This window comes from Chamaea fasciata, unplaced genomic scaffold (assembly GCF_029207755.1).
Source record: "Chamaea fasciata isolate MVZ Bird 193981 ecotype frontalis unplaced genomic scaffold, bChaFas1.0.hap1 SCAF_4, whole genome shotgun sequence".
NCBI classification, from domain to species: domain Eukaryota; kingdom Metazoa; phylum Chordata; class Aves; order Passeriformes; family Sylviidae; genus Chamaea; species Chamaea fasciata.
Window position 1 is genome coordinate 51,218,700 of NW_027094089.1, and position 23,199 is coordinate 51,241,898.

A 23,199-nucleotide genomic window follows, 5' to 3' on the forward strand; every position below is an offset into this window, starting at 1 on the left:
GGGCAGTGCTAACAGTTGACAGCAGGAAAATTGACAGGAAAAATATACTGTCACTTTAACTTCCATTACTGAATAACGTTTTTCAGTAATAAATAATGTATTATGTTCATTGGAATAATTATTGTTTGGATTTAAAATATTTGACAAAGAATTTGGAATTCTGACCTACAGAGTCATATTTCTTGATGCTCTTCACTTGTATTTTCATTGAAAAATCTGGTTGCCTTAGAAGACTTGGAGTAGTGGAGTGGTTGGTCTTGCAGTTTTGATAACTAGGAAATAGAGAATTTGGGACAGGGAAGGGCTCTCTCTTCACTCTTCCCTTTGCAAGGGAAGTATTGACTCACAGATGTTACATATTTTTCTGGGGCTTTTTCTCATCATTTGCTAAAATGAAATCAGCCGTTATTTGAGAAGGGGTAAGAGAAGGCAGAAATATTTTCCCTGTAGCTTAAGGAGTATTACCTCTTATATGTTTTACTTCTTAAGGAAGCTAGAAAAGTAAATGAATCACAGGATGTATTTTCAGTGTGTACTTTACTAAAGAGCTGAATCTAGGCCTGCTGGTGTGTGTTACTTGAATACCTGCTTGGTTGGGTCATCTTTTTTGATTTATTTTTTTATTCCCCTTCCCCAGAAGTCCCTTCCTTTTTCCCCAGTTTGTTTTCAGCTTTGACCAAGTCTGTATGATGTTCTTCTGTGACAATAACTGAGTAAACAAAGTGTGATGTCATTCCTGATCAGTACAGCTTGTGACAGTATGACATCCTCACACAGAATGTTTATTTGCAGCCCCAGGTGTCTCTGTTTGTTTTGGTGGGTTTCTCTACAGCATACAGTACAGGTTGTTAGTTGTATCCAACTGCAATATACTATAATTGTGAATCTGCATTAATGAAACCAGCATCGCTTAGCTAAAGCCTTTATTTGTTGTCTCGTTTGTCTTTAAAGATAAAAGGCAAGTTTATTTTTTTTTGTAAAGGTAATTTTGAATTGGCAAACTCGCCACACCATTGAAGCATAACAAAACAAATCAAGAAGAGGCATGAGCACATTCTGCCTTCTCTTGAATTGCTCTTCAGTGGTCACAGATGTCAGTGTCACCTACACATTACTTTAACAATGTATTTGTCAGTCTGGTTAACCCTCTTTTGTTTTTCTGGTTTTACAGGCAAATCGTACCTGCCCGATTTGTAGAGCTGATGCTTCAGAAGTGCATCGTGATTCAGAATGACCGATCTAAGAGCACAAATCTAGTTTGGGTGTTTCTGGTCACATGTATATATGAACTCTATTGAACTTACCTACCCATGTGACTTCCAGCCTACCCTTTACACAAAAGGGTCAATGGACCTTACTTTGCACTGTGTGACTTAATCAATTATAAAGCTTATAACTAGTCTTCACAGTTACGGGATTGTTATACTAACAAGTGTGATTGGAACTCCAAAGACTTTTTTTTTTTATTTTTAGCTTAATTTTGTGTGTGCACTAACATTCCCTGGGTTTAGTGTGATCATTCTGAGTATTGCTGCAAGATTACTGTGGATGTGATCTTTTAGCATGTGCTTTTATAAAAAAGAAAAAAAAAAAAAAAAGTGGTAGCTCCAAACAATATAGCAATCTACCTTATATAGAGCCTTCAGATACCGTGAGTGGGGATGAACAGTGTGAGTGTGTGTTTGCCTGTGAGAGGGTGAGTGAAGTGTGCTTGTGACTGGGTGTGTGTGTTCAAGAACCTATATACCAGCATGTACTGAGGACGTATGTGTGTAGTAATAATTATGCTGCAATGTATAATCTTGTGTGTTATTTAAACAGTACTAGTACTGTACACTGGTTCCTTTCCTTGTGTTTGCAGTTGCACACTGAATGTGATGAGTGCAGCAATTACAGACATTTAGTATTTTGTCCCCAGCATACTTATAGATGTAAAAACCTTTCTACGTACTACTATTCAAACAGCTGTTAGGCTTCCCCTTCACTGGAGGCTTTAAGTGTGTACCACTAAAAAATGCATTGATTGTTCATACATGAGTAACCTTGGGGGATATATCATATGTTACAAAGTCTGGATTTTTTAATGGCTGATTTACAAGTTATTTTATCAATGTAGAGTTGCAATATCACATTTAGCAATATTAATGTTTTCAGTTGCTAATATGAATATCAATGTTTTTCTGTTTTCCTTTTAAATTTTTCTAGCTGGGTTTACCAGTTACGTGTTTCTTCCATGAAAGGAAGCAGAAAGTACACTGAGGGTGTCCTGGTCTTGTGGAACAATTCTTAACTTTCACCCATTGTCCTTGCTAAGGACATCATATTTTGGCTTATAAACATTGGCTTTAATCACATACATTCTTTGTTACCTACAAGGAAGTTGAAATGTAACTAAAATAACTTGTAAAAGGTTACAATTTTGTTCCTGCAGCTTCAGTAATAAAATATATTTTTTAGTGTTTTCTCAGAGAAGTAGAATTTCATATTTCTTTCACCCTATCACAAGAGGAGGTAGGTTTTGGTCATTACCTGCCAAATTCAGTTGCCCTGATGCTGCTTTTTCCCTTCCTTATTTCATGATGAGTGTAATAGGAAGAGGGAACTCCCTAGGTTTTTGTAATCAAGTTTCCAGAGTGCTCCACTAGAGGAGAAATTTGGAATACTTTTCAGAACAGTGCTGTGAAATAGCAGGGGATAATGTCTATTCAAGTGCTCTGAATAATAGCTCATTTTTTTTGGTGGCCCAAATAAAATTTCTTTGTAACATTCACACAGTTAACATCTCTGCTGTGTTCTAGCAAAATCTTTAGGTTTTCATATACCACAGTTATGAAAAGGATGCACTGTCATTGCAATGAAACTCTTCTTTTAAATTCAGTGTCATTACATTGGTTGCAGCAGCTCAAGTGGCACAATTACCAGTATTGCTGCAACTTGCTGCCAGTCTCAGCTTTAAGTTTATTCTTTATCATTTCTGATGCTTTTGTATGCTGCTATGCGCTAGTATCAGTTAAAATTTCAAACAGTGTTAGATGTTCTCCATGCTGGTTTTCCTCTTTGAAGATTTTACAGACCAGTCACAGCTCTTGGTGCAGCTAGATAAAAGCACAATTTTGCCCAGTTTCAGATGTTTTTCCCTCTGTTTAGTTATGCAGGTAGTTCTCAAAAACAGTGAAGCTTTCCATACCTGTCCTTACTTAGGAACACTAAATAAATAAAAGTGCTGTTACTTCCACTTCAAAATATTAGAATTTCTTTTTCCTCTCTTCCAGTGAAGTTAAAGAATAGGCTTTTCACAATAGCATCTAGCAGGTTAAATTGCATGTAATAAAATTTATTTTTTTAACAAAATCATGTTTAAAAAGCATATACCACATATGTCTTACAAAACTTAGCGTCTTTTATATAACTGCAAAAGAAAAAAAATCCATGTACAGATTAAAATATCACTAACATTTCTGTGTTTAGTATTCCGTTCAAAGCATGGAAAGAGATACTTTTCCTAAACTTGATATGAGTGAACAAGACACATATTTCTGAAGCCAAGGGAAAGTAGTTCACTTTCTGGAACTGGAGAAGTGTCCCTTTTCCCCCACTAAAATTCAGTGAGACAATGGGAGATCTAGGAGATGGAGGGTCTAAGTTAGTAAAGTCCTGCAATTAATTGTTGCTCTCTTATGGCTCATCTCTTCTGGAATGGTTCTTTGGTTTGCATGGATGAATGTGGACTTGCTTCCCATGGTTAGTGTGTATGAAGAGCACACATATGCTTATGTTTTGAATCAGCTCAGACAGGCTACAACCACATCTTCTGTGGTGGCTGTCAAGGGCAGGGGATTTATGTTCAGCTCCTAACTGCCATGTATTATGCACAGCTGCCATGGTGCCTGACAGCACCTGAATTCAGCAACACTTCCTTTATGTTCATTGCTTTTCTGCCATCCAATGACTCTTTTTTCTCCAAACAAACAAAAAATATCCAACCTCCAATATGTTTGCTTTATCAAATTGGCACTGCTGTGTTTTCTTTGCATAAACTGTCAATTTAATTTGACATTTTGGTGGATATCAAGGCCTACAGATAATTCCAGTGTCTCATTTTTTGGCTTTCTTTAGAAAAAGAAGTAAGGCCATGTGTTGTACATCATTTTGTAGAGGCTCTTGAATGTGACTTCACAGCTGTTAATACAATGCATAATACTTGGGATCAGACTTACCAACTGTTTTAATTTTAATCATAGGAAACAGTTTCAACTGAGTTATCTTTGGGCCTTTGGAAAAGCTGTGTTTTTTTCCTCTGGTACATTGTTACCTCATTTTGCTACTTGTGTTTCAGACTTGCTAATTATGAAAGCTTATGTTTTTTGTTGGAATCATATTTTGTCAATGTTTTCTTTAAATCATATGCTATTCTATCATTTAACATGTAGTTTAAAATGTATTATAAATATCTGTAACCAAATCATTTGAAGGCTTGATAAATTTTTAACAAAATTTGTACATTTTTTATGAGATTTACCAGTAATGCTTTACTAGGTAGTGCAATGAATTTTTATTTTTAATCCCTGTGCCCAATTTTGGAGTTGAGAGAGTTGTTTGGAAATAAATGTATGATGTACACTTACAAAATTTTGTCCTGTTCTTTCTCTGAGGAGTGTATTGTTTTCTTTTATTACTGGGCATATTTTGGTGCATGATCATGCAAATTGAAATATTACTGGGAACAGCCACTTATGCTGTAGGGGGCATTTTGCCACCTTAAATATAGCACACAACTTTATTCTTATACTGAGAGAGCCTGAGAAACAGGTATGAAATGCTGGACCTTATTTTTGAGTGTGAGAATTCAACGTACTCAAAGCCTTGCCTAAAAGGTCAGTGTTCTGAAGATCTTATTTACTTAGCCAGAAGAAAATCTGCAGGGATGAGTGTGCTTCTTAAGCATACTGTTTGCACTGTGTATGAGCTGAAGACGTGTTACACTTTTCCAATGCCCTAACAGCAGTTGTAAGTGATGCATCCTGAATTAGAATGATTTCATTAGCCAGGGTTGCACAAGAAACTGGTAATGAAACAAACAAAAAAAAAAAAAAAAAACCAAACCAAAAAAAAAAAGAAAAAAAAAAAGAAAAGGAGTTGTGTGATTTTGGTTTTAAGATGATGTAAACTAAGTCGACAGATGTAGTTACTTAAGAGGTTTTCATTTACATAGAACATTTAATAGCTGCATCAATAGCAGGTGTTCTTGGTAGTCATACATATTTGAAGATTCATTCCTGATTTTGAGAACCCTTATGCAGGTTCCCACACATACCTTTTGGATTTGGGAGATGTTGGAAAAGAGAAAAGCTGTCAGTCTGTGAGCTTGGATGCTTGCAAAGCCACGTTTTTTTGCATGCGAGTATATTGCAGAGCAGCTTCCAGCATCATCAGTAGTTTGGCCATGACCAGTCCTAGCCTGAAGGGCAGAATTTCCCTCCTCCTCTTTTCAGATCTGCTCTCTGCTCCCCACCTTTGTGTCACAGCATCTCTTCCTCAGCCTGTGCAGTGTGTCTTTGCTCACAAGTCTGTGTTATCAGTGCTATTGAGTCTCCTGGCATTCTCAGTAATTAGCTGACAATTTCTGTTGCTAACTTCTAGTAAATGATATCACTGCCACCAGATACTGCGTCCTTTGTATTTTTTGTAATTCTCTTTTCCTGTCTTCCTTGCAACTACTGCCTACAACTCTAGGTTCTCTATCTTGTGTGTCATTCAGTTACCCCAATTTTAAAGAAGGAAAAGAAGGAAGACGCTGAAAACTACAGTGAAGTCTCACTTCACTGCCTAGTAAAATCGTGGAAAAGATTATTCTGGTAGTACTGGAAAACACCTGGAGGACAACCCAGTATCAGTCACAGCCAGCATGGGTTCATGAGGGGAAAGTCCTGCTTGTCCAAGCTGATTTCCTTCTACAGCAACATAACCCACCTAGCTGACCAAGGGAAGCCAGGTGATGTAATCCTTCTGGGTTTCAGTAAAGCTTTCCATACTGTTTCTTTCTGGACAAAACATCCCGTGCACACCTGGATAAACACATCATGTGACGGGTGAGCACCTGTCTCAGGAATTGGGCATGAAGTGTTGGTGACACCTTGGTGACAAAGTGTCTTGTTGGTGACAAGATGTTGGTGACATCTGACTGGAGACCTGTCACTGGTGGGGTTCCACAGTGCTCCATGCTCAGCCCAGTGCTCTTCAGCATCTTCATAAATTACATGGACACAGGACTGGAGGGTATACCAAGTAAGTTTGCCAACAACACTAAATTGGGAGAAGCTGTCTACTCCCTCAGAGACCTTGCAGAGAAACCTGGACAAATGAAAGGGCTGGGCAAGCATCAGTTTTATGAAGTTCAAAGAGAGAAAGTGCCAGATCCTGTGCCTGGGCCATGGCGACCCTGGGTATGTGTATAGATGGGTATGGGAGGCTGAAGAGCAGCTCCATGGAATGGGACCTGGGGGTCCTGACTGGTGACAAGTTGAACATGAGTCAGCAGTGCCCTGGCAGCCAGGAAGGTCACTCATGTCCTCGGGTGCATCAGGCAGAGCATCACAGCCAGGCAAGGGCGGGGGTTGTCCTGCTCTGCTGTGCACTGGGGCAGCCTTGAGTGCTGGGGGCAGTTCTGGGTACCACAATATAAAAAAGGCATTAAGCTTTTAGAGAATGCTCAAAGGATGGCAATGAAACTGGTGAAGGGTCTGGAGGTGAAGCCATATGAGGAGCAGCTAGAGGTCACTTGTTCGATTCAGCCTGTTCAGCAGGAGACTGAGGGCAGACTTCATTGCAGTTTTCAGAATCCTCACAAGTCAAGGGACAGGCACTGATCTCTTGACTCTTGTGACCAGTGACAGGACTTGAGGAAAAGGCATGAAACTGAGTCAGGGGAGGTTTAGGTTGGATTATCAGAAAAGGTTCTTCACCCAGAAGGTGTTTGGGCACTGGAACAGGGAGGAGGAGGAGGACTGGATTGTGTTTGAACGTTTTGTGTTCTGAAACTGCATCTCTGAGACAGCCAGATACACAGGGCAATGGAAGCAATTCCCGGTGCAGAGAGAATTAGTTGTTGAATTGCTGCCATCTGCTGTTCCTAGGAAGATTGGAAGGCTTCTGCTGGTTAATGGATTTTGTCTCACCCAACCAGCACAGTGCAGAAGGGGTTTGTTGTGCCTGGGTACAAGTCATCTCAATTTGGCTCTTATTTTTTCCTCCAGGTCCCAAAACAAGAACGAAATGGAAGTATGTTTTTCCATTCCCACCACTTTCCATTTCCATTTCCTACAGAGCCACCTACCTAACAGTCTATGAAATGAGGGCAGAAGTTCCAGCCAACAGACTCAGCAGTGTTTCTGAAGCTCAGGGATGCTGTGATCTGTAAGACGCTTTATGCTGAGATTCCACCTGACATCAAATCTTGCGAAATCCATCATAAGCAGAATTATGGGCTCCCTAAGACAATCCCCAAGAAGACCAGAGCCCGGTGGTATTTGGTACAAGTGGATTCCCAAGGATTAGTCTCCTTGATCAGCAGATAGTTTCCTTAATTCAGCAGATCTTGTCTGTTCTCTGAATTTCTCATACCCTGAGAAAGATTTACCAAAGCAGATCATAGTTTCTTTTCTCAACCGATTCAGACAGATTGTACCTTTCACTTCAGGTGTGGAGTTCTTTCAAAATAGCATGCCTACCTGCTACCTCAAGATGAATTAGCAGCTAAGCATTCCCCATAACCTTTAGTTAACTTGAAGGTTTGTGCTTCTGGCTCTCATCCCTAGCCTCTCCCCTCTGATAAACTGAAGTCAGACAACAATCGTTTATCTGCTTCACTCTTCTTCTATTAGGAAATTAATGAAACTTGACTTGTTGAGGACATAACACAAAAATGAGGGTACACAGAATTGTATAACAATACAAGTTTTTACTGTGATAGTGTTCACTGTGACTTCCTCAGCATCTGGTATTGATAGTCATCAGTAAGTGTCAAACCCTACAGAAGCTGTATGGTTTCCTGTCTTTTGGTGTACAGTTAATGGTTGTGCATTGTAGAAGCACATTCATTCATTGAATTGAGACACCCCATTAATAACAGACAGATGATCTGGTGATAGAATTCATTTTAGTATATGAGTGAGAAATCATCCAAGACCAAAACTGACATCCTTAATTTTTGATGCTGTGTCATTTGTAGTATTCAACTGCATTTACTCCTTTTGTGGCTAACTGATCATTCTTCATGCTGAAGTCCTAAAGACTCAGTGCAATCACTTCTTTTCATGCTCTGCAATCTCGTTTCCCTGCTCTGTTTCCTTAAATCTGTTCATGCTGGCCCAGGATGCAATGGTATACAGAGGCAGTTTGGAGTAACTATTTTCTTAATTTGGCTTTGCTCTTCAGAAGGAAAAGTCTTAGCAAAATGCCATGAGGCCAAGCAAAATGAAATCATACAGGCCCAAAGTGCTCCTGGCTCTGCATGTTGGACACAATTTCAATAGAAAGGTAGTGTATGTTGCAATAGAGTAATACTAAGCTCTGTACACAGAAGTGATGTGGTCTATGATTAACAGCAGGTCAGTAAATTGCAGAGCAAGATGTGGGGGTTAGGTTTGTTCCTTCTTTCTCTAAAGAATTTTTTCCCCATAAGTTACCAAGGAGACCAAGTGTTGGATACTTGAGAGTACTTAACCGAAACAAAGGGGTGGACAAAGTTGGAAGGGGGAGATAGTGCAGGTAAAAGACAGAGCTTGAGGCAGCTATGGGCTCTTCTTTTTTCGGCGTTCGGGGGGAGAGAGAGAGAACGGCTGTTGCTGGCTGGAAGAGTTTCACTGTGGCCAAAGGAATCCAGTCCTGAGAAATCTACTATCACCGGTTCGGCCTGAATCCTGAGTTTTCTCTGCCACCCGCAGGAGCTGGGCCGGCCCTGCCTCGCCTTCGGCTTCTTCGGCGCTGCTCCTCTTGCTACAGTGTGACCCTGCACCCCCTGTGCTGCTGGAACATCCTGCCCCTGCCTGCTGGGACACCCTGCCATCCCAGCTACCAGCCCAGGACTTTTCCACTGTTTCAGCTTGGTGCTCTGAGGATCCTGCAGGGACACCGAAACCAAACTGCCCTGGGTTTTGTGAAACAAAGCCCTCAAGGTTCTTGGTACCGTTTTCGTTTGTCATTAATGCTGTAGTTGTTTGGTGAGGTTTTTTTGTGTTTGTTTGCTGTGTAATACATACTAGTAAAGAACTGCTATTCCTATTTCCCAAATCTTTGCCTAAGAGCCTCTGATTGTAATTTATAATTGAAAAAGAAAAAAAGGGGGTGGAGGGGGGGGTTTACACTCTCCATCCCAAAGGAAACTGCAGTTGTTTTTTTTTTTAATTACCTGGCAGATACCTGTCTTCCCAAACCAAGACACAAGAGTAAGCTGTAAGAGAACCAATACTTCAGATAATGCAAAACATGTGTTTTAGCAGCACCAGTATGCATAATTACTTCTTTCAATTAGCAAGATTGTTGTATGAATTTTTACAGAAATACTTTCTAATTACTATGTGAAACTATCACAGCTACTCGCTAAGGATATTTTTGAAGGTGGTAGGCTATATAAACATTATGGTCTATGTACCTAATTTCATTACCAGTCTGTTGCACATGAAAAAAAAAAGATTTCCATTCCTTGTTTTGAGTACAGTTCCTTCTGATTTCTGTTGTTGAACTCACAGATTTATCTTCAGTTTTTAAATAAGTCAATAAGTCTATATGATAGTCCAAGCTCCTAGTATTCAAATGAGCTGTGAATTGCTTGTTAACTTCTCTTTCTATATTCTTCCCTTAACTGCCTCTCAAAAAAAAAACCCACAAAAAAACCAAAACAAAAAAACCCCAACCCACAAAAAACCACAAACAAACAACACAAACAAACAAACAAACACCACCAAAAAACCCCAGACACTCTCCAAACCCTAACAAACAGGGTTTAGTGAAAATTATTCTCTTGCACACACAGATCTATGGGAAGAAACAGCAAAACAGAGGAACTTGCTGGGGTGTCTCCCAGGACATTTATCATAAAGGACTGTGCTGGCTTGGGCATCTGCAAAACAGGGTTCTACAGAGTCAATTGAACCAGAATCTGCTCAAATTTAATCAAATTGGGTCAAAATGTGCTCATTTTACAGCTAATTTAAACAATCAGTTGGGTAAGTCTTTGAGAATAGAGAGAAAATTACATATAACTGTATCACCCACAATCTTCAGGACAAGTAGAGGGGATGAACAGGACATAAAAATATGCACATGCACTTACCTGAAATGGCCACAAACGTTAAATTTGGTGCTGTGGAATGTTTGGAATGTTCCATTACAACCTGTCGCACTGGCAGAAAATCTCCTTGGAAGGCACTCAGCTATATCAGGAACTTGTATTCCAGCTAAGACCAGCTTTTTGGATGGAAAAGAATGCCTGACCCAGTATTTTATACATAAAATGTAGAAAGGGTTTGAGGAATGGAGAAAGTTTGCACAGTTCTATCAGCCCAGCCCACTTCAAATAGAAGTAAATGACAGACAACCTGCAGATGTAGTCTTCATCAAGATATTCTCACAAAAAATCAAATTAGAACCTAAATGGTAAGGACCATATCATGGCTTACTGTGTTCTTATTTTGCTGTTAAAATTTTGTGTAAGGAAAACTAGATACACCTGTCTCATATACAGCAAGTAATGAATGATAAACCAGTTGGACAATAAATGAGTTTCAAGAATCTTTCATGACCTTTTCTTGATAATAATTTCTGCCCTATGACAACAATGTTAGCCTTAATTCTGTTACTTGTAATGATGTTGCTAGTAAGGGCAGTGTAAAATGCTGGGAAAGCCTTCTTTTTCCCTTTTAATATATTAGCAGGTATGCTCAATCCAAAAATAGAGATGATCATTCTGTGAAGGTTGCTTGGGGTGCAGCTGCAGTGGGAGCTGCAGTTTGACCTCTGGCTGGGAGCCTGAGGCAAGAAGTCAGGAATTGCCAACGTTTGGCACAGCAAAGGGCACAGGGACCTGTGACCCAGCCAGGTGACAGGGCACTGAGACACCGTAGGAGCCAAGGACTCAGCAGAAAGATCCCAGACTTCCGTCACACAGATTGTGAGGGTATAAAACTCCAGGAAAGCCTTTGTTTGGGGTTCCTCCTAGAGGCACCAGCTGGAGCTGTTACTCTGTTACTGAACCATAAATAAATCTCTTCAGGGATCCAGAGGTCTGAGATTCTGCTACTGGAAATCTGGGGTGGAACTGCTAAGGCATCCTTGTCCGACTGTGTGAGTGCAGGGTGTGCAGGCAGTCAGGCAGGGACCCTCTGGCTCATTGGAGAGACAGACCGATGTGAAGGAGCTCAGTCCCAGAAGTAGAGTCTCTGGGGTTACTGCCAGAGTGTTCCTGAATGGTCAGATGGGAACATTTACTTAACACACACATTCCTCTGGACAAGACACACAGCGACTCCACCAGGCAAGCCCTCCTGCAGAAGCTGAAAGACATTAGTGGAGCTGAAGCTGAGCATTTCAAAACACACATGCAAAGAACTGGAATTGTTCCGCCTCTGTCAGAGAACTCAGTGCTGTCTACAGCTCCTGCATGGGTGTAGTTTGAGAAGATGAGATTGAAACTCTCCGTGGAAAGGCAGTGAAACAACATGGCTCCAGCTGTAATGAGAAAAATGTTGAGTGACAGTAGAAAAGATTTTCTTTCCTAGGATGGTCAAGCACGAGAACAGGGTCCCAAAGAGAATGTGAAACTTTTATTTTATTAAAGCAGGCATCAGCACTTTTCTTTGGGTGTGTAGAACAAGAGCAAACAATCTACAGATATCTACAATGATCCCTAAGATTCCATGACTGTAGCCTGGGGTCTGTATGAAACACTTTCCAAGAAAAAAACCTGACTTATGTATGCACAAGGCACTTTTTAAATTGTTACTTCAGCAGCTCTTTTGCAGGCATGAAATTCCTCCTGATTTCAGCAGGACTGCCCCTGTTCCTCAGGGCTCCACATTCTCATATACTAATACATATTCTGGCTCTCACATGTTCCACCAAAATGCTCGGGTTTTAAGTATCTTCCTATTTTTCCACATCTTATGTATGTGTGCATGTGTGTGTGTGTGTGTGTGTATACTCTGTATTGCTTTTATTCATAGGAAGAACAAAGCATATTAAAAACCTAGCATGAATTTTGTTGAATGTAGGTAGGAGAGAATGTAGGCCAATGAAAGTAAGTATGCAAACTCTGTAAGAGCATGAGAACTTTATTTCCATTTCTATAAATGAGACCTTTTAGAGCACAAAATTCTATCTGAAAACCAGAAAGTGACAAAACATAGCCCGAAAACAATTTCCCCCCACATTTTTGTATCAGGTTGAGTATTTTGCTCAGCCATGACACTGAAGCCTACCACGCACCAACGCTGCTGACATTCCACAAATTAGTCAGTTTTCCAGCCCGGGCCCGGGACGGAGGCAGCTCTCAGTGCACCGGCTCTCCCGCTCCAGGGCACAGCTCCTGCCGGCACGACACCCCGGTGCGGGTTCGTCCGCCCCTGAGCAGAGCAAGAGGCACGGCGGGGCACCGGCCGTCCCCCGCCCCACGGTCCCGGCCACGGCTCGCCTTCCCAAGGTGCGGCACCGCCGCCCGCTGCGCACACCATCCACACGCCGGCCCTGCATCCTTCTCTCCCTGCCCCCTTATCCCGTATCCGCCTCTCTCTACCCCAGCCTGCCTCGTGTCCGCCTCTCCCTGCCCCCGCCTGCCCGAATCCTTCCCTTCCCCAGGCTGCGGGCCGCCCGCGGCATGGCGCAGGGGGAACCGCGGCTGTGCGCTGCTCATGCCGGGCGGCCGCTGGAGCTGCTCTGCGAGGACTGCGGGCGCTGCGTGTGCGCTCTGTGCCCGGCCCTGGGCGCGCACCGCGGGCACCGCGCCTGCCTCCTGCCGCACGCCGTCCGCGCACGCAGGTGAGTGCCGGGCGCAGCGGAAAGGGGGCATAGCCCGGGAGCTGAGCCAGGATCTTCCTGGTTTGATCTTCCCCTCGCTTCTGGGACTTGTGCCGCTGGGTTTTCTTTGGCTAGGGTGTGATGGTGGCATCTGTGAGCGTTAGTGCAGAGCCACTGTACTAAGCCGACTTTCAGCCTTGCTTTGCTTGCCTTATAAACACCGTGTGGAGTTCAAGGTTTGTAGGCTGTGTTGACTAGCAAAACAAAGTTTCTGTACTTTCTGTACTTTCAACAAGTGCTTTGTAGACCCCACATAGACAAGGTCAGCCTGATTCCACAGGACATGGTTTGTGTAGGAAAAGAGGCAATCAGTCACACCCAAGTGTCCACAAAAGAGATAAATAAATCAAGGGACAAGGAGGAAGTGGCTTTCACTGTTAATGCAGCAGCATTTTATCCTCAGACCTTGTACGTGGAATCAGAGGAGTGTGGCTGCCCCAGAAAATTTGTTTTTATTGCCAGGATGGAATAACCTTTAACAGAAACATAGATGCCTCAGAGAAGGGGGAAATGTCATTTCTGCCCCACCATTGTAGCTGGCTGGATCACAGTGACTGCCATGCACAGTTCACTGATAACTCCTCTGGGATGTTGTGGGTTAACCCCAGTTGGCAGCTAAGCACAGCACAGCTGCCTGCTTATTCCCCTTCCTTACCCAGTGGGACTAGGGAAGGCGAACACTAAACCCAAGAAAATTCATGGATTGAAATAAAAAATAAGTTTAATAGTAGAAGGAGAAGTGGAGGGAAGAGAAAAAGAACAAAAGTGATGCAAAGGAAGACACCAGACAGTTCCTGAGCAAAAGACAGCTAAGCCACTGTGAAAAACAAAGTTCACTCTTTAGAATTTTAAAAAACTTAATAAGTGGATAAAAAAGAACAATGTCCAGCGCTGGGGTGTTTCTGGCTATTGGCCAAAACCCACATCATTAGTTTTAAAACAAAGTTCTCTATGTACTGTTACATTACTGGGGGACATACATATTCATGAGTTTATACATTATTCACTCTTGTCAGTTTTTTGTGTTACAGGAACTCTTTTGTTTGGTTTTAACTTCTGACTTTTCTGCATGGCATTCTGTAGATTAGGTCAATATATTGTATTTCTTCTTGTGGTTTCATCCTGTTGTTCCATTCCCTGATAAAAAGGAGTTAATAAATTCTTCTCTGATTTTTTCCTGGCGCTCTGGTTCCTGTCACTTATTTTGTCACTTGGAGACGTCAGTCCACAGATATGTGAGAAACAACAGGATGAAACTAATTGTTTTTCCACCATTCTCTGAGTTAAAGGCATTTTAACATTTTATATTCTGCTGAGGCCTACGATATAATTTATTCATCACAACACTATTTATATAAGCTATGCGTTGCTAACATAAACTGATAGATTATTTTATAGTAACGAACAGTTAAAAGGAGATATAAATTGTACCATATCAAAATACTTGTGACTAATAACAACATGCAGAAGCTAATGCAGAAATGCAAAAGACAGTATTATATTGCAATTTATAACACCCACCTAAACACTCCATTTCCAGTTTTCTGAACATGATGTTACATGGTATGGATTACCTCTTTGATTAGTAGGGGTCATCTCCTGCTTGTGTCCCCTCCTAGTCTTTTCTGCACGCACAGTATAGTCACATCTGAAACACAGCACCATACAGGCTGCTGTGAGGATAATTAACTCCATCCCAGCCACAGTCAGCCCAGAGGTTCTTCCTTAAGATTTTTTTCCTTCATCCCAGTGTAGCTGGCCACCTAATATCCTCAGGAAGCTTTGTAAGCTTGCCAAAACTCCTGTTAGTGCTTTGTTTTACTTGGAGAGCCTGCCAGGAGGCCTGCTGAGGCCTGCATGCTGTGGTGCTAAGCTTGGGAGACTTAAATACTGTAACACAGAGGTTTGATATTCAGAAGCTTCTTTTCTTTCTTTTTTCTTTTTTTTTTTTTCCCTCTACAATTTTAGGAAGTTCTTTCCCACTCTTTGTCTGATATTTTGGTGCAGTGCTACTAGGATGTTTCCTACAGAAAGCAGTAGGAAGAAGTAGTTCCTACAGAACTTTCTGCTTGGCAGTTCACCGAGATTGTGAGCTGGTGCACAGGTCTTGGTAAACTCTTGAAGCACTTTATTGCACTTCATGTTAGAGAGCATTACAAGGGCAGAGGGCTGTGCACTAGGGTGCCACAAACAGCAGCAAAGAGGTAAAACCATTTAAGATGTCTGAACAAGGCAGAGCACTGCACGTGCCTGCTGGTGTGCTTTCATCCAAACTGTCCCTCTTGCAGGTGGGAGCTCATTACAGTGTTTGTGTTCCCTTCATGACAGGGTGGCAGTGTGTGGATGATGCACGTGTTGTGCAGTGGAAATCTGATCCGAGGCAAAGTAAAGTGCACAAATCTACAAACTGTGCTGCTTCCCTGGGGGTCTGATGGACAGAGGAAAGCACGTGCAGTTGATAAAGACTTGTCTCTGAGCCAAATCAGGAAGTGAGCGGGGTAGAAACTTGTACTCCCATTGTGACCCTCTGTCCCTAGGAGAAATCTGCTGACATCTACCGGCTTAGGGCTGCAGAGATTTTAGGCAGAAACTGTCGATAGTTTTAGCCTAAAAGATTGTATTTTGACTAGTGATTTTGTTTGCTGTGAGCAGTTATTCAGTGCAGCCCTTGTGGCATGGCATCAGCCAGGCAGCACTTCTTCCACTGAGAATCTTCCACAGCTCTTGCAGCAAATCCTAGCTGTGAGTGCTAAGAAGAGATGAGAACCACTGTGCAAGCTGCTTCATCCCTGGATCAGAGGTTGTTTAACATCATCAAAAAGCATGCTTCCCATGCTTCTGAATGCAGCACACAAGATCAGCATTCTTTGCACTTGATATGTGTCCTGTGAGCCCGACTAGAGCTCAGACTGTCATCTCAGAAATCCTTGCTTTTACAGGGTTTTCACTTGAATGAGTTAAAGCATCCAGGAAATCCTTAAAGGAACGTTTTCAGAGTCAGTTCCTCGTGGTGAATGACATGGGTTGCTGGCATGGTCTTCAGTCCGAAGGAAGCAGCTCTATCATGTACCTCTGTAAAGAAAGTAATGCTTAACCAGAAATGCTTGGGATTGACATAAGTATTTGCATATGGTCACTGTTGTGAGTGCACAAAGTGATGTGTGTTACTAGCAAAGAAGGAAGACTGGGTTTCCCTCTCTGGCCTTTGAGGAAGGGAATGAGGTCTAGGCTGCAAAATAAACTAAGGAATGCTGGTATCTGGTAAAAGTCCTGAATGTCCTCTAGTGGCGAAGAGCTCTTCTGGTTCTTCAGGGCAAGACTGGAAAACAGTGGCTGGAATAAATAGCATGAGTGTCTCAGTCTATGCAAGAACATTTACCTGCTTGCATGGATGTATCTGTCCCAAGGGCCTTCCAGATGCAGAGTCTCTGGCTTTTGCTGGGAGCCCATTTTCTTCTGCCTCTGTCATACTCAAATGACAAAGTACATGTGGTTTCTAAGGAGACACGTCAGAAATGCAAACTGTTGCTCGTGAAGCAACATTTTATGCTCTGTTTGTCCATGCTGCAGAGTTTAAATGCTGTGCTGCCCTGGGGCTGTTGCAGTGAACTGGCACATGTGCATGCAGGTGTTCTTGACTGGGTCTCAGTTGCAGAAGAGTACACTGATAGCAGCTACAGCTGGCGTTAGCTGACCTGGTATTTACTGAGGACCTGTTTCAGCACCAGTGCACTGAGAGTGTGGGGCAGCATTGACTGTATCCTTCACATTACTAATGACAAAAATACATTAGTAGGCACACCAAGACAGTTCAGCCTGCTGGGCAGAGGGCAGCCAATTTCAGAGGGCTGCAAGTGAGAAACCGGGGTAAGACATAAGCAGAACATTGATTATGCTGTGCTGGGCACACCACAATTGTCACAGATACTGTGATTGATTACCAGCCATCCTGACACCATTAGCTGTTGCAGACATTTAGACTACAGCATCACTGTGGTGATAGTGGGGTATCTGACCGGTCATTTGTACACTGGGAAGCATCCTGAACATTCACTGGATTTTGATTCTAAATGGAGCCTTCCACTTACCCTCTAAATAAAAGTACTAAGCTGCCCTTCAGCTGCTAAACGCATTAGCATGTAGTCTTGAAATACGCAGCACCACAGATTTAAAGATGAAAATGTTTTTTTCACTTTGGGTTTCCCTGTGCCTTAAGAATGTGGTGCTAATTTGTGCAGCTGTCCAAACCTTACCAGTACAACCACCAGGTGAAATGCTGAAATCCTTATGGTTCATTGCTATACTGGCCTTAATAAGCCTCATAAAAGGCCATTCATTTATGAGTTGTGCCTTTCAATTCAGAATATTCTGATTCTGAAACTGAGTATTGCAGTACCCCCCAATGTGGAAGTTAAGCTGGATAGTTATTTTTGTTTTGTGTTGTTATTATGTTATGATGCTGTCATGAAACAGTTTATTTTGTTTCATTATTGTTCAAGAGCTCATGGCATTGTGCTTGCAGAATCTAGAAGAGAGAAAAGAGCAAGAAACTGGTAACAAAAGGAACATAGAACAGGCTGTAAATGATGTGAAGGTAAAGTGTCATTTCATTCTCCACTGGGTGATCATTTTCCATGGGGAGGCATTTTATTTTCTCTCTAGCTATTCAGAGACCCAGGCACCTACTGCATCTCAGGAGAAGAGTGTATTCCCTGTGTCCATCACAATATATTACACTGTCAGAGGGAACAGAAAGAGTCTCCAAAGGCCTGGTCCTCATTCCTTGATCAGTTGAACATCTCTGGAAGTTTTTGTGCAGAGGAATAGTAGATAGTCCCAGCTGGCTATGATATTCTGGCTTCACTTATGTATCTTGCATTGCTCTGAACTGCATTATTGAATTTTCTGGATTCAGAGTTGAGTAAACACAAGAACAGTTCTGTTGATTCTGTCTTAAGAATGGGAATGTGTGCTAAGCTGCACCTCATTTTTAGAGCGTGAAATTACTTCTGCTCTAAGGAGCATCTCTAAGCAGTACTGTTACAGAAATGTCAGTAAGAGCTTGAGGGGGCTTTAGAGATTTGGTCTAATGTCACTTTGTTTTGGAGGCTTTTTATTCCTACCAGCTACTTGTCTCTAGCTTGCTTTAAAAGCAGTCAAAATCTTGCTACTGAAGGGAAAGGTCTGCTTCTTGGTGCAATTACTACTGTTAATTCCAGCTGAAAACAGATTTTTTCCACATAAATAGGCATCTTGGAATCTTCCCTCAATCTTCTCCATCCAGACATCAGCAGGTAGATCATGTCTGCCCTCCCTTAAGGGGTAGAGACATGTTTCTGAACAGATGGAGAAAATCAGTAAAGTTCAACCAAAACATAGCACTGAAAGCCTGAAAGATAAATGTCTGAAAAGCTTATGGTCTGTTGAGCATAGGGGAGACATTCTTCTGCTTCATCCATAGGCACATGCTGATACGATCAAATGGCAGCTGTCAGAAGAAATGACTGTGCTTCAGTTACTTCTTCGGGAAGAAGAGAGTCTGGCAAAAGACTTAATTGATGAAAAGACTCAGCAAGCCCTGGGAGCACATGATCAGCATATGAGGTCCTGTCAAGAACAGCTTGCAGCCCTAGAGACCTTCATACATCAAATCAGACAAATACAAAAGGACAGTGATGCCATTAATTTGCTGGAGGTGGTATTGTATGGTCTCTTTCTACCTCTTACACTGACAGTCCTTGGTATATTTCTCTAGTGATGTCTTCCATAGATCCTTCTGTATGTAAGCAGCATAACTAACTGCTTTTTAATTTACTTTGTGTTGGTGTTTTGGTGAACAAATTTAACCAAATTTTTGAGCTGTTAGGTGTTCTTGCTACGGCTTTGATTTCAGGTCTGTATGAAATTCATGTTAATTTTAAACATAGATGGAAAGGACAGATGGTAAGACGTATCTCGCAATCTTGAAGACAATGCTGTATCACGTCTTTCCTTGTCCTGTGTAATACGAAGATCTGAGAAAAGGCAGCTCTCAGGAAACCTCAGGAGGAAAGTTAGAATGTATAATTTCTTTAATTGAAAGAAATCCTAATCACCATAAGCAATAGCTATCACTTTACTGGAGGGTTCAATGCTTTTCTTTTTGCCTACAGATAAACATCAGTTTCTCTCTCCTAATGATCTTCACCCTCCTTGGGAAGAGTGTGTTGCCATGTGCTTATGCCCTGACACAAGCCAGAAGATGCCATTTCTTACAGGATGATGCATGCCTCTGGTGCATTTTTGCATCCTTGCCATGTGTCAGACTCGAGTTTCCGTTCCTGTGATACGGCCCTGGCATTCTGCTGTGTGTGCTAGCAACACACCTCCACACAGGAGCTGCTCTTTGTGATTTTGTGGAGATTTTCTTGTGGGGAGGTTGGATTTTATTCTTCAGATTGCCTTTAAAACTTAATGTTTTGATTTTGCCATTGATGGGATTTCCCACAAAGGGTCCTGGCCAGGTTAAACTCATTTCCATCCTGGAGGGATCTCTTATAACCATGGCTGTTTGGTTCTCCATGTCTGGGGTGGCCACTGGCTCCACTGACAGGAGGAGGTAGTGGGCAGGCTAATGAGCTAAAAGGCAGACTGAGCTCAGCAAAGCTTGCCTGTTATGGCCCATAGGTTTACTTAGTGAAGGAGCTTGCTCGGTGGTGTATGGGAGCTGGGAGGGAAGAGTCCCTTCATGCCACAGCCTCTGCTAATTGTAGTGTTTGTCTTTCTGCCCTCAGAAGTACACAGAAATTGAGAAGGAAATTAAGGAATCCAGGCATATGTTAGAAGAGTGGCATCCAGTACCTCTCTCATTTGAACATTTACTTAACCATTATAAACACTTCATCAGAGTTCTTCAGTCCATTCTACAGAAACCATTGGAAGCCAGGCTTAAAGAAGATACCTGGGAGAGTGCTCTGAATTTTGCTTTCTTCTCCTCTCTCCACAAATAAACTGCACTTTTTAAGTAAGAACAGGACTTTTTACCAAATTGTCTGGAGAAACCAGAGTGTTTTCAGCCATGGTACTGCTTTCTGACAGCATGGGTGTAATGCTGCTATAGCAGTGGTGATTTAGGAACATATATAAGAAGTTGCTCTTCCAACTCTGAAAATGATCTTTGGTTTGTCTCCTGCTTTTTCTGCCCCCCGCCCCAGTTCTATCAGGTATTTCAATAGAATTTAATGTAGTCCATCACACCTATGGAATGTATCTATTCTCTCAGTTCCTTACAATTGGGTGTAAGTGCTCTGGCGTTGGGGTTCCTCTAAAATTTGAAAGCTTTTTCTAATTGATGTACCTGGTGATCTGCCTCAGTCTGAAAAAAAATGATTTTTGGTACTGTAAAGCTGAGTAGCATGTTCTATTTAGAAATCCTTTTGTCTTTGAGCTGTTATTTCATCAAATGGCTATTCATTAGCCATAATGGTAATTCATTAAATGACCTTTGGCATGATTAAGGCATGGAGTTTTTCCTAATGAAACACAGAGCCACGAAGCTAAATAGCCATGGGAAAATTCTGCTGCTCTTTGAGTGAGCAGGCAACACTGGCCACCACATTTCACGCAGCTGCCTTTTAATCCCTGTCAGGGAACTGCCACCAAGAAGACAGTAGCAGGTTGCTGGGGCAAATCGTCAGACCTGATCTGAAAGGCCACTGCAGGATGTATGTAGGATTGCTAGAAAGCATTGTGGAAGTGTTCTGTAGCAAGCACCTGCAGCTATCTTCAGCTGCCTATTTTCATCTGATAAGGGCTACTTTTTAAGGAATCAGGTGTGATTACTTGGCGTTTTGCTCAATTGTGTATTTCTTTGGCAACGCTAATCCAGCATCTCCATGCTATCCAAAGGACATAATGGTGAAAGCATAAAGAGTGAGCAGCCCCTCCCCAGAAAAAGTAACATAGTTTGTCCATGAAGTTGGAAAATGATAGTTGAAAAACTGGCAGACTCCCTAACTGTCCCCTTTCATCTTTGCCCAGATGTTTTTAGTAGCCTTAATCCCACTGCAAAGAAGGAGCCTGGGACAGTGCTGAAAATGGTGACTCCTATCGACTGGTTGCTTTTCTTAAAACGTAAGTATGATTGTACTAGAGTCGTAGAATCTCCTGAGCTGGAATGGACCCACAAAAATCACTAGGGTCCAACTCCTGGGGCTGCACGCGACTGTGCCAGAGAGCATTGTCCAAGCGCTTCTTGAACTCTATCAGGGTTGGTGCTGTGACCACTTCCCTGGTGAGCCTGTCCCAGTGCTCAAACACCCTCTGGGGAAACTTTTCCTAATACCTAACCTAAACCTTGCCTGACAGAAGTTCAGGCCATTCCCTCCGGTCCTGTCATTGTCACCACAGAGAAGAGATCAGTGCCTGCCCCTCCTCTCCCACTCACGAGAAAGTTGTAACTACAATGAGGTCTCCCTTCAGTCTCCTCCAGGCTAAAGAGACCAAGGGACCATGACTTTCTGTGTATGGCTTCTCCTTATTCCATCACCATGAGTGACCGAGATTAGAAATATGTGGCGGTGTCAGTGTTGGTACTCGGCTGTGATTCCCTTGGCATGCCTTTTGCAGTCCCACTGTCTCCAGAGCTATAAGCTCTGTGGTTTCTCTCAATGTGGCCCTTAACCCAAATGGCAGCTTAGTGCTGTGGCTGGGGTGCCCATCACATTGGTTGCCTAGGTTAGAAAGGTGTGGGGATAGCAGTGTTGGTTCACTGCCTTCTGCACTTGGCATACATTTTCCAGCCCCAGTGCCCTGGAGCTGTCAGTTCTGTGGCTAGCAGAACTCCATCCCTACCTAACATGGAGTCAGAAATCTTGGGGCCCTGCCTTGATCAGACTGGAATGCCTTTTCCAGACCCAATGTCCTTGGATCTGTGGGCTTTCTGGCTGAGCCCTAACCCTAAGCATAAAGCAACCTTGGTGCTGTGGCTGAGGTCCCCATCACCCCAGTTGGCCCAGATCACAAAGATGTGGAGGCAGCAGTGTTTTTCCCTGCTCTGACCCCCTTGGCATGCCTTTTCCAGCCTATGTTCCTGGGACTGCAGGCTTTCTGACTGTCCCAAGACACTGCCAACTGTGGGTTCCTTTGCAGGCATTTTATAACTTGGACATCCTCTGAGGGTCATGAGAAACGTAGCAAGTATGTTTATTGTTTGACTGCAGATGCAAGATCACCAACCTGGGAATATGACAGCATTCACTCAAGACTGAAATTGTCTGATGACCTTCTTGAAGTAAGCTGTAGTTGGATGAGAATATTTTACCCCTGTAGTCCCCAGAGATTTGATAAATTATGGCAAGTGCTAAGCAGAGATGCATTCCTTTTTGGGAGCCATTACTGGGAAGTTGACATGCTTTGTGCTGGAGCAGGATGGTGGATTGGCGCAGCCTACCCTACCATTGGCAGGAAAGGAGACTCTGAAGCTTGTCGACTGGGCTGGAATAGAGCATCTTGGTGCCTTAAGAAGTTTGATGTTGAGTACTGGGCATCTCACAAGGGAGAGAGAATCTCCATTCTGATAGACGATGATCCTGATTGCATTGGCATTTTTCTAGATTATGAAGCAGGAATCCTTTCATTCTACAATGTTAGTGATGGCATGGCTCATTTGCACACCTTCCACTGCAAGTTCACAGAACCAGTTTATCCAGCCCTGAGACTCTGGGAAGGGTCCGTTAGAACATGCAAACTAACATAAGAAACAAAGCAAAATAAAGCCTATTATTTCATGCTTTTTCTATTAATGCCACTTTAGCAATTATCTACATGAATTCATCTCTGTTGTAGGAAAGTTGTAGTTATGATGCTTTTAGAAGGTAACGTAAGATTGGGAAAACCAACTGTGATTTTTAATGTATATATTTTTTTTCAATGAGGGAAGGTGGTCTGGCTTTTATAAATGCTGTTGATGTACTACTTGAAGTGCCATATGTACTTCTGTTGTACTTTTTTCAACTTGTAAGTTCAAGAAAACCAACTGTATTTTTTAATGTCTATATATTTTTCAAAGGGGGAAGATGACTTGACTTATAAATGGTGTTGCTGTACCACCTGAAGTGCTGTATGTAGTATTTTTCAGCTTGCAAAATAGAA

The 23,199-nt window shown here is 42.3% G+C and overlaps 2 protein-coding genes across 4 annotated transcripts in view; both read left to right on the forward strand.

Moving 5' to 3' along the window:
- RNF38 (ring finger protein 38) overlaps positions 1 to 5,864 on the forward strand; it is a 110,335-nt gene extending 104,471 nt beyond the window's left edge. For 2 of the 3 annotated variants that reach the window (XM_066181528.1, XM_066181527.1), the window contains exon 11: positions 1,172 to 5,078. In XM_066181528.1, coding sequence (XP_066037625.1) covers positions 1,172 to 1,234 — 63 coding nt within the window. In that variant the 3' untranslated portion in view covers positions 1,235 to 5,078. Of the gene's footprint in view, positions 1 to 1,171 lie in introns of all 3 variants that reach the window. The other variant, XM_066181526.1, reaches the window with a different exon arrangement.
- Positions 5,865 to 12,868: 7,004 nt separating this feature from the next.
- Positions 12,869 to 22,804, forward strand: TRIM14 (tripartite motif containing 14). Its single transcript, XM_066182402.1, is given in 6 exon segments — positions 12,869 to 13,033; positions 17,570 to 17,662; positions 18,530 to 18,763; positions 19,842 to 20,016; positions 21,088 to 21,180; positions 22,269 to 22,804. Coding segments are annotated over 6 exon segments (1,296 nt in total).
- Positions 22,805 to 23,199: the final 395 nt, after the last annotated feature.